Source organism: Muscardinus avellanarius (assembly GCF_963383645.1).
Source record: "Muscardinus avellanarius genome assembly, chromosome: 13".
Classification (NCBI taxonomy): domain Eukaryota; kingdom Metazoa; phylum Chordata; class Mammalia; order Rodentia; family Gliridae; genus Muscardinus; species Muscardinus avellanarius.
In genome coordinates, this window is record NC_137799.1 from 13,043,214 (window position 1) to 13,054,244 (window position 11,031).

The following is an 11,031-nucleotide window of genomic DNA, read 5'->3' on the forward strand; positions in this document are numbered from 1 at the left end:
GTTGCTGAGGCTGGTCACGAACCTCTGATGCTCCTGTCTTAGCTACTGTTTCCCAAGCACTGGTATTACAAGCATGTGCCACCATGCCTGCCTTATTTTTATAATTAAAGAAAACAAATGACAAAGGTTAGTATCGTGGGAGAAAAAAGCGAACATAATCAATTACATTACACGCATTGGTCCTGAATATAGGCCCTATCAAGCCACTTGTTAGTACCACAAACCACAGATTTACTTCTTCGCACAGAAAATTCTTGTGTGTGTGTGTGTGTGGGGGGGTAGTGGATGGAACCCAGGGGCATCCTATCTCCGAGCTACACCCCCAGCCCCATTTTTTTCCCTTAATTTTGAAACAAGGTCTAAGTTGCAGAGGGGCTCACTAAGTAGCTGAGGCTGTCCCTGAACCCTGATCCTGTCTCACCCTCCCAAGTACTGGGATACAAGTCTGCGCCACCACATCTGACAATTCATTACTCTTAGACAGTTCTGCTCATACCTGTACTCTGGCACTGGATGACGGTAATGTGACAATGTATTTTCTGGTGTCTCTATCACCACACTTCTTAAACTGAGTTCATGGTTCAATAAATTTACTTGCTGTATAAAAGATCTGTATTATGAAACTACCAGATTCTGCAACAGATCATAGCAAAAACTAAGATTACTTTAGGTATTACTAAGATAAATTATTTTTCTATCTATTTTAATAATGCTTGGCCACTTTCAACTAAATGTCAACTGGATTTTTCAAGAAAACTATAGATCAAATACCTTAACTTCTTTAACAGATCCCTTTTCCTAAAAAATACTACTTTATCAATGTACCCTAAAGAATATTCCTCCTACTTCAAAGAAGTTTATGGTAAATCACATGGAGAAAATACAATTTTACTCTAAATTTCATTTGTAGAAATTCTATTTTTAGTTTGCTTAATCTTTAAAAATGTTTGTTAGGTTTGTTTTTCTAATGTTTTTTGACTTTTCTTTAACTCTTTTAGTTATTTAATCATATTTAACTTAAAGGTTACACTTAGTTAAGCCAGGCATGGTGGTGCATGCCTGTAGTCCCAGCAGCTGAGTGGCTGGAACAGGATGATTGCAGATTCAAGGCCAGCTTGAACAACTTAGTGGGGCGCTCAGCCACTCAGACTGCTTCAAAAAACAAAAAAGGAGGGCTGGGAAGAGAGGTCAGCCGTGGAATGTCCCTGGGCTATTACTACACACACACACACACACACACACACACACACACACACACACACACACTCAATCTCTCTCTCTCTCAGGATACATGTAACATTCTAATGCCTAATCGTGGTGGAATTCAATCCTGCTGATGCTGGCTGAGTTGCTCATTGTGAATGGTCCTCTGTATACATTTATCAGTTGTGGATTGTATGCTTTTCTTTATTAGGGTTTTGCTATTCTGTAAGGTAGATGTGCTAACAACAGATTTTCTAAGTTTTTATCTCGGTATGTTTTATTTAACTTTCAAATTTGAATACACAGATATCTCACATTATTGTGCTTTACTACATTTTGCAGATACTATGTTTTGTATAAGTTGAAGTTTCATGGCATCTCTGAGTAGAACAAATTACAGGCATCAATTTTTTCCAAGAATATGGACTCACTATTGTCCTATTTCAAAAATTTCATTGTCATTCTATGTTTTATAGTGATATGTGATCAGTGATTTTTGATGTTACTATTGTATATGTTATGGGGTGCCATCAGCCACACCCATATAAGATAGCGAACTTGGCCTGGTATGGTGGCACACACTTGTAATTCCAGCATTCGGGAGGCTGAGATAGGAGGATCTCGGGTCGCGGACAGCCTTAGCTACTTAGTGAGGCCCTTTGCAATTCAGTGAGACCCGGTTTCAAAATAAAGAATAAAAAAATAGGGTTGGGGTATAGCTAGGAGGTAGAATGCCCCTAGGTTCCATCCCCACTACTGCAAAAAAAAAAAAAGGTGAAGTTAACTGAGAAATGGTATATGTGCTCTAATCATTCTACCTACTGGGATCTACAACTCTTGTCCTCTTCCCTGCGATAAAACAATCCAGTTAGGCCAATTAGTAAACCTACAGGGGTCACTAAGAGTTAAAGGAAAATAAAGCCAGGCAAATCTCACATTTCATTCATTCATTCATTCATTCATTCATTCATGATTGTACTGGGGATTGAACCTAAGGGCATTCTACCTCCAAGCTACGTGCCCAGCCCATTTTTATTTTGAAACAGGATCTGACTAGATTAACGAGTCTCACTACTTGTCAAAGCTGTCACTGAATTGCAATTCTTCTGTCTCAGCCTCCCAAGTAATGAGATTACAGGAGTGCACCACTATGCCTGGCAAGTTTCCTACTTTAAATCAAAAGCTAGAAACGGCTGGTCACAGTGGCACATGCCTATAATACCAGAGATGGGGGAGGTTGAGGCAGGAGGATTATAAATTCAAGGTCAGCCTGGTCAACTTACCAAGACCCTGTCTCAAAATAAAAAGTAAAAAGGGCTGAGGGTATAGCTCAGTGGTAGAGTACTCTTGGGTTCAATACCTACTACCATAAAACATAAACAAATAAAAAGATAAAAATGATTAAGAGTAATGAGGAAGGCATGTCAAAAGCAGAGACAGAGCCAAGTGAGGTGGCATAAGCCTGGAGTCCTAGCACTTGAGAAGCTGAGACAGGAGATAACAGGTTCAATGCCAGCAGGTGCTAACCTAGAGAGACAGTGTTTCAAACGGAAAGATAAAATAGGCCTGAGATGTAAATCAGAGGTAGAATGTCCCTCAGTTCAACACACACACACACACACACACACACACACACACACACACACACACACACACACACTTGGACCGATTAGCCAAGTTATGAATGTAAAAGAAAAGTCCTTGAAGGAAATTAAAAGTACTACTCTAGTAAACCCATCAATCAAAAAAGCAACCAGCCTTATGGCTGATAAGAGTTTTAATGGTCTAGACAGATGATTAAACCATCCACAACATTCTCTTAAACCAAAATATGGTCTAGAGAAAACCCTCTCTTCAATATTGTGAAGGCTTAAGAGAGGAGAGAAAACTATAGAAGGGAATTTGAAACTAACAGAGGCTGGTTCATGAGGTTTAAGAAAAAAGTTATCTCTTGTTACTCAAAAGCTCTATACAGATATAAAATAGGATTAATGTTATTTTCATGCCTGCTAACACAACACATTCATTCTGCAATCCATGGATCAAGGAGTAATCTCTATTTTTAAGATGAAACTTTAAACCTGGCATATTCCTGCACACCTGTAATCCCGGTACTTGGGAGGTTCAGACAAGAGGATCACAGGTCAAAATACAGCCTCAGCATTGTAGTGAGGCTTTCAGCAACCTAGCAAGACTGTTTCCAAACAAAAAGGCTGGGGCGGGGAGTGTAGCTCAGGGGTAGAATGCCCTGAGCTCAATCCTCAGTACCATACACACAAACACACACACACACTCAAAAAAAAAAAATATAAAACTATAGTTGCAGCTGGGCATGGTGGCTCATACATATAATCCCAAGTACTTGTGAGACTGACAGGATGACTAAAGGTTTGAGGCCAGTGTGCAATAATTTAGTGAGGCCCTGTTTCAAACTTAAAAATAAAAATGAACTGAGGCTATAGCTCAAAGGTAGAATGCCCCTGGGTTTAATCCCTAGTAATAAACACACACACACACACACACACGTGTTTTACTGGGGATTGAACCCCCAGAGGCTCCTTTTCTTTGAGCCACAAGGCCACACTTCTGGCTTTTTTTTTTTTTCTTAATTTTTAAGTAGGGTCTCACTAACTTACATGGGATGTCCTCAAACCTGTGATCCTCTTAGCCTTTCAAGTCCTAGAATTACAGGCCACCTCTCGTAGCAATTCATCCCAATCATGAAAGAAGCTCCAAGGAGGGTGAAAGGCTCTGTAACAGTACTGCATGCTACAGAAAAATCTTCTGTGAGGAGTCTACGTAGCAAACTTCATTTCTTTTTAAGAAATCACCATAGCCACCCTGACTTTCAGTAATCACCACCCTGATCAGCCAGCTGCCATTAACATTAAGGAAAGACAGACTCTTAACCAGCAAAGAGATAGCCAAAACTGCAACGTGATGAAGGCTAAGATAATTGTTAGCATTTTAGCAATAAGCTATTTTTAAATTAAGGTATACATGTAGTTTTCTTAGACAAAATGCTACTGTACATTTAATAGGCTACAGTGTAACAGTGTAAACATAACTTTATAGTGGGAAAAATTCATATGACTCACTTTATTGCACTATTTATTATTTTTACAATGATCTAGAACCAAACTCACAGTACCTCCAAGGTATGCTTGAAATAGGTTGGTTGACAGTTTTTTCTTTGATTACTCTGAATATCCAAAGGAATAACAATGTACTGAATCTGAATTTCATAGCTGCCACTTTAGGACTTGCTACTTTTTATGCTTGTTTTTTTTTAATGACTGGGTGGCTTACTATAGCAGATTGGATTCCCCTATCTAGAGTGTTAAAGTGTGTGTGTGTGTGTGTGTGTGTGTGTGTGTGTGTGCCCTGCCTACACATTTTTTTAACTGGGGACTGAACCTAGACACATTCTACCTCCAAGTTACACCACTAGCTCTATTTTTTATTTTATTTTTTTTGCAGGTCTGGGGATGGAACTCAGGGGCATTTGACCTCCGAGCTATATCCACTGCCCTTTTTTTTTTTTTTTAATTCTTTATTTTGAAGCAGGGTCTAAGTTGCAGAGGGTCCCACTAAGTAGCTGAGGCTGTCTGCAAACTGCGATCCTCCTGTCTCAGCCTCCCGAACGCTGGGATTACAAGTGTGCGCCAGAACGCCCAGCTTTTATTTTTACTTTGAGATGTCACTAGGTTAATAAGAGTCTCACTACTCACTGAGGCTATCCTTGAACCTGCATTCTCCTGTCTCAGTAGTGGGATTACAGGCATGTACTACCACGCCTGACTCAAACACATTTTCTGAGTGCTGAACTTTTGATATAGCTCAGGAGAGGCCTCAGATTTGGGACTGCCACAGTCACTCTCTGAGGAGAGGGGTTCTGGCAGGGCTCTCAGTTTCTCTGACCATATCTTGTTGCTAAAGCCCCCATCACTCTACCGATTGGTTTAGTCTGTGGGTCAGTGTATGTGTAAGTACACTATTGAAATCTCTAGAGATCTTGAAACCTTTGGACCTTGGCTCTGGAGCTAGGAGGAAAGACAATGGCGCACTTCTCAGTGAACGACATCTCCACTCTGTCCCAGGAGCAGTGATTGGTCACAAAATGGGAGCTTCCATCTCTCAATAACGCTTGGCCAGCAACAGGCAGCTGGAGGCAGGATGAGAACTGCTGAGTACTGCTTCTCCCACGAGATGCCCCTGGACTGGGAGTGAGGGGAGGAGGCCTTGTCTTGACTGTATCAGTCTAGAGTACAGTTAATCACTCCTGCAGAATAGCAGAGGAAGAAGTGGGTCTTGGTTCAAACTACAGATTCTTAATGCTCTTAGAAAATTTTAGTAAAGCTTCATGAATGTTTCTTCATTTGCTATACTTCTTTTAGGATATTACTAGAGACTTTGAGTCTTTGTTTTGCTTTGTTTTTGCAGAACTGGGGATTAAATCCATGGTCATTCTACTTCCAAGATATACCTCCAGCCCTCTATTTTTTATTTTTATTTTGAAACGGGGTCCCAGCTGGGACCCTATTAGTGAGACCTAGGTCTCACCCTACTTAGTGAGACCCTCCGCAACTTAGTGAGACCCTGTTTCAAAAATAAAGAATAAAGCCAGCATAGTGGCACAGACTTGTGATCCCAGTACTTGGGAGGCTGATACAGGAGGATCATGGGCTTTCAGCCAGCCTCAGCTATTTAGTGAGGCCCTCCACAACCTAGTGAGATTCTGTTTCAAACTAAAGACTAACAAACAGGGTTGGGGGTATAGCTCAGAGGTAAAATGCTCCTGGGTTCAACCCCTGGCACCTCACCCCCCACAAAAAGAATAAAAAACAGGGTTGGGGTATAGTGTCAAAGTAGAATGTCCCTGCGTTCAATCCCCAATACTGAAATATTAAAAATAAGAAACAGAGTCTTGCAGAAGGCCTCACTAAGTAGCTGAGGCTGGCCGCAAACCTATGATCCTCCAAAAATTGGGATTATAAGCATGGGCCATCACACCCAGATAAGTCTTCAGTTTTTAAAAAATAATTGTCACCGGTTTCACTGAAGAATTTGACAGCTGTCAAGCCAAAAGTCTATTCCAGCCAGTGAGCTTTTAAAAATGTAATTATGCGGGCATGGTGACGCATGCTTGTAATCCAAGTACTTGGGAAGCTGAGAAAGGAGGATCGCAGGTTCAAGTACAGCTTCAGCAAGTAGTAAGACTTTCATCAACCTAGGGAGATCGTTTCAAAACAAAAACAAAAAAATAAAATATAAAATAGGACTGAGGGTGTAGCATGGATGTAGAATGCTCCTGGGTTCAATCTCTAGTAACAAAAATATAAATAAATAAATAAATAAATAAATAAATAAACAGTCCAAATTTCCTACTAAGCCCACAGGGTGCACAGATAAAAACCCTTCCCATCCCTGGGACCTCAGCCTTGATGTTTTTTACTTTACTCTGTTCCAACCAGGTCCTCCTCAGGGCCTTTGTATTCACCATGCAGCCATGACCCCAGCCCCAAGGGCCTCTGTATTCACTGTCTCCTTGGGAAAGCTCTTTCTCCTTCACTTGATTTGGCTGTCACCTAGCACATCAGCTCAAGGCTTTCCCTAAAATAGTAGTGCCACTCAGTATTAATTTATAGTGGTTTTAAAATTATTCCCCAATGTTATGAGTGAGACTAGAAATGTTTTAATATTTTGAAAAACAAGTTAAAGGTCAAGAAAAAATCATCAATCCATTTACTCCTTATTCAATTTATGTGCTGTGAAGAACGGCACCTCCTTCCTAAACGTACTTGACATATTACATTTCTTATCTACTTAGAGTCTTTTTATCTCATTAGAATACAAACTAAGACAGCAGGGGCTTTGCCTGTGTTGCTCACCACTATATCCTCAAGACCTACAGCAGTACTGGCACAGAGCTGTTAATCAATAAACAGTTACTGAATTAATAGATGTAAACAGGAATTGGAGTTTTAAAAAATTGCTTATATTTTAAATGACAAGTACAACAGATAATCTGTTTTGTTTTATCCACAAAGAGGAGAATAATAACAAAGTATGGGAAAATAATTAGCAATTATCTATTTGGCTGCAAAAGAGATAAAGGGAGCTGGGTGTGATAGTGCACATTTATAATCCCAGTACTCAGGAGGCTAAAACAGGAGGATCACAAGTTTGAGGTCAGACTCAGCAACTTAGAAAGACTGTTTCAAAATTAAAAAGGTAAGGATGTAGCTCAACAGGAGAGAACCCCTTGGGAGGAAGGGAGAAAGAAAGGAAGGAAAATAAAAAGAAGAAGGAAGAAAGAAAAAAAAGAAGGAAGGAAAGAAGGGAGGGAGGGAGGGAAAGCAGGAGGGAGTCAAAGGCCAGGTTTCTAAGGTTCTGCTTCATGGGCTGGGGACATGGCTCAGTGACAGAGCACGTGCCTAGCTTGGGTTAGGCCCTGGGTTCAATAACCAGAATGACAAACAAACAAACGAACAGTTTCAATAATCCTTTATTTTTATAAATAGCACTGCAGATCTGCCAGTGCCCTATACTACATATACTAAGCCCAAAAGAAACAAGCACCTTTAATTCAGTGGAAAAGTAAAAATACTAAAATTATAAATATTGATACTATAATCACTAGTTTTTCAAAAAAAGTTTTTTAAAGTACTTGTGACGGAACCCAGGTGCATTCTACCTCAGAGCTATACCCCCAGCCCTATTTTTTATTCTTTATTTTGGAATAGGGTCTCACTGAGTTGCAAAGGGCTTCACTAAGTAGCTGAGGCTGGCTGCAAATTCAGATCCTCCTGTCTCAGCTTCCCAAATGCTGGGATTACAAGCGCGTGCCACCATGCCTGGACTATAATCACTAGTTTTGATAGAGGTAGTAAAAAATTTAGGAGAAAAACTTCAGGAAATTAACACAATTAATAAGTGGGATGGAATCCAACTAGACCGTTTTTGCGCATCAAAGGAAAATCAAGAGTCTAAAGAGAAATCCTGAATGGGAGAAGATCTTTGCCAGATATCCCTCTGATAGAGGACTGATAGCTAGAATATACACAGAACTTAAAAGATATTACACTAAAAAAAACAAATAACCCAATCAAGAATGAGTAACTGAATTGAACAAACACTTCACAAAAGAAGAGTTACAAATGGCCAATATATAAATGAAAAAATGTTCCACATCATTAGTCATCAGGGAGATGCAAATCAAAACTACTCTGAAATTCCATCTAACACTAATTAGAATGGCAATTATCAAGAAGTCAAATAATAAATGTTGGCGAAGATGTGGGTAAACAGGAACTCTTCTACACTGCTGGTGATACTGTAAACTATTTTAGACACCGTGGAGATCAGTGTGGCAATTCCTTAGAAAGCTGGGAATGGACCCACCACTGGATCTGTCTATACTACTCCTGGGTATCTTTCCAAAGGGACTGACATGAGAGCACTACAGTAATATATGCATATCCATCTTCATAGCAGCACAATTCACAACAGCCAAATTATGGAACCAACCTAGGTGTCTATTAACAGATGAGTGTATCACAAAAGTATGGAACATACAAAATGAAATTCTACTCACAGCAATAAAGAAGAAAATGATGCCATTTGCAAGAAAATAAAAGGACTTAGAGAATATTATGTTTGTGAGATTAGCCAGTCACAGAAAGTGAAGGGTGCTGGGTGTGGTGGCGCACACTTGTAATCCCCGTGCTTGGGAGGCCGAGACAGGAGAACCACAAAGGTTCGAAGCAGCCTCAGCTACTTAGTGAGGCTCTAAGCAACTTAGTGAGACCTTGTTTACAAATAAAGTATAAAGTAGGTCTGGGAGTGTAGCCTGGAGGTAAAAAAGCCCCTGGGTTCCACCCCTAGTACCACAAAATAAAAAAGAAAGAAAGAAAGAAAGAAAGAAAGAAAGAAAGAAAGAAAGAAAGAAAGAAAGAAAGAGGGAGAGGTCATGATTTCTCTGATACGCACAGGCTAGGGAAACTGGGATACCAGACGGACTCCAGATAATGGAGGAAGGGAGCCCTAGTGGAGTCAGGGAGGAGGTCTACGGAAAGGGGAGGGAAGACTGAGGTCCATCCGTGGAAGCACTACCATCCATTGTGTGTACGTATGTGAATATACCAATGTCAATCTCAGAACTCTGTATTGGGAAGGGGAGAAATGAGAAGGCGGCGGGTGGGGGGGAAGTACCAAGTGCTATGTACATATATGTCACTGCCAACATGATTTATATTATGATATGAGATTATAAACACAGCAATAAAAGCACATTATAAAAATTTAAGAGAAGCTAATCAGAATGGAAATTCTTAAGCAAATATAAATTTCTAAGTATATATAACATTCTTCAATATTGTAAGAAAGAAGCATATTGATTCCATGTTCTTACTTTTCCCCATATCCCTTTTAATTTAAGGACAAGTTTTGCAGTAGGACTAGAAAGGCTAAGCAAAATAAACAGAGTTCTGAAGTTTTACCTTGAGTCCTGTTTTCTCATCATCACTTCCATTATTTGTAGATGGAGTCTCATCTCCTTGCCTGGAAACCAAGACAAAATCTTCACTGTTAAGAGTAGATACTGAATCTGAGGAGACACTGATTTTTCCAACAGAAGCCTTGTCATCCATAACTCAAGAATGAGGTTCAATTCATGAATGATTAAATATTTTTAAATGCCTGAAAAACAAAAGCCATAAAGATACTCATATAGAATGTCTGCCAGAGATTCAATTATGCTCTAATTCTTATAAAACACATACAGAAAAACTTAAGAAATATTTCTAATATATTTTCCCAGGATGTTTACTATTTACAATTAAGTTTTTTATTCTGATAAGGGAATTTTATACCATTTAGGGTCAATATATTTCATACTTCAAATAAATAAGACATATTCCCTTCAACATAACCCTGACTACCTACAGTGATTTCTTGGCATATGCTGGAACTCTCATCTTGGCTTCCAAAAGTAATGGTGTACTAAACTTCTTTTTTCTACCTTTTGATTTTTAAACCTATAAACATAAATGAAATGAATGCACTTGGTTATTGTGACAGCATATTAACAAAGGTTTCCCTAGCATTATCAACAGTTAAACTTAAAATATAACCATGCTTTTAACAGACAAAATTTTACATTAATACTCAAGGAAGAAAAATTCAAGGTAGAGAAAGCATGAATTATTGGAGCTGGAAAATACCTTGCCTAGCAAGAAATTAGAAGTCCATTATAAACTCAGACTCCCCACACCGGATTTCTAGAAAATAACTCAATATGAACATTATCTGATAAATGAGTTTCATCCTCAAAATCCCCAGGAAAGCCGGGGATGGTGGCGCAAGCCTGTAATCCCAGAGCTTGGGAGGCCGAGACAGGAAAATCGAACAGGTTCGAAGCCAGCCTCAGCTACTTAGTCAGGCTGTTAGCAACTTAGTGAGATCTTGCTTCCAAATAAAGTATAAAATAGGTCTGGGAGTATAGTGGGGAGGTAGAAAAGCCCCTGGGTTCCACCCCTAGTACCTCAAAAAAAAAAAAAATCCCCAGGAAAGAATTGCAAGATGCATCACTTATGAAAAGCTATCCAATTAATTATGAACTCCTAGAATACAACTCCAGTATATACCATTTAAAAATCTGGTTTTAAGCCGGGCGTGGTGGCGCACGCTCGTAAACCGGACATTCGGGAGGCTGAGACCAGAGGGTCGCAGTTCGCAGACAGCCTCAGCTCCTTAGTGAGGCCCTCTGCAACTCAGTGAGATCAGGTTTCAAAATAAAGAATAAAAAATAAGGCAGAGAGTATAGCT

The 11,031-nt window shown here is 39.6% G+C and overlaps 1 protein-coding gene across 2 annotated transcripts in view; it reads right to left on the reverse strand.

The window, feature by feature from the left end:
• The window catches only part of RABGAP1 (RAB GTPase activating protein 1), a gene marked incomplete at both ends in the record, with an annotated part of 141,081 nt that extends 131,227 nt beyond the window's left edge, over positions 1–9,854 (reverse strand). For both annotated transcript variants that reach the window (XM_080708708.1, XM_080708707.1), the window contains one exon: positions 9,705–9,854. In XM_080708708.1, the coding sequence (XP_080564834.1) occupies positions 9,705–9,854 (150 nt within the window). The remainder of the gene's footprint in view (positions 1–9,704) is intronic.
• Positions 9,855–11,031: the final 1,177 nt, after the last annotated feature.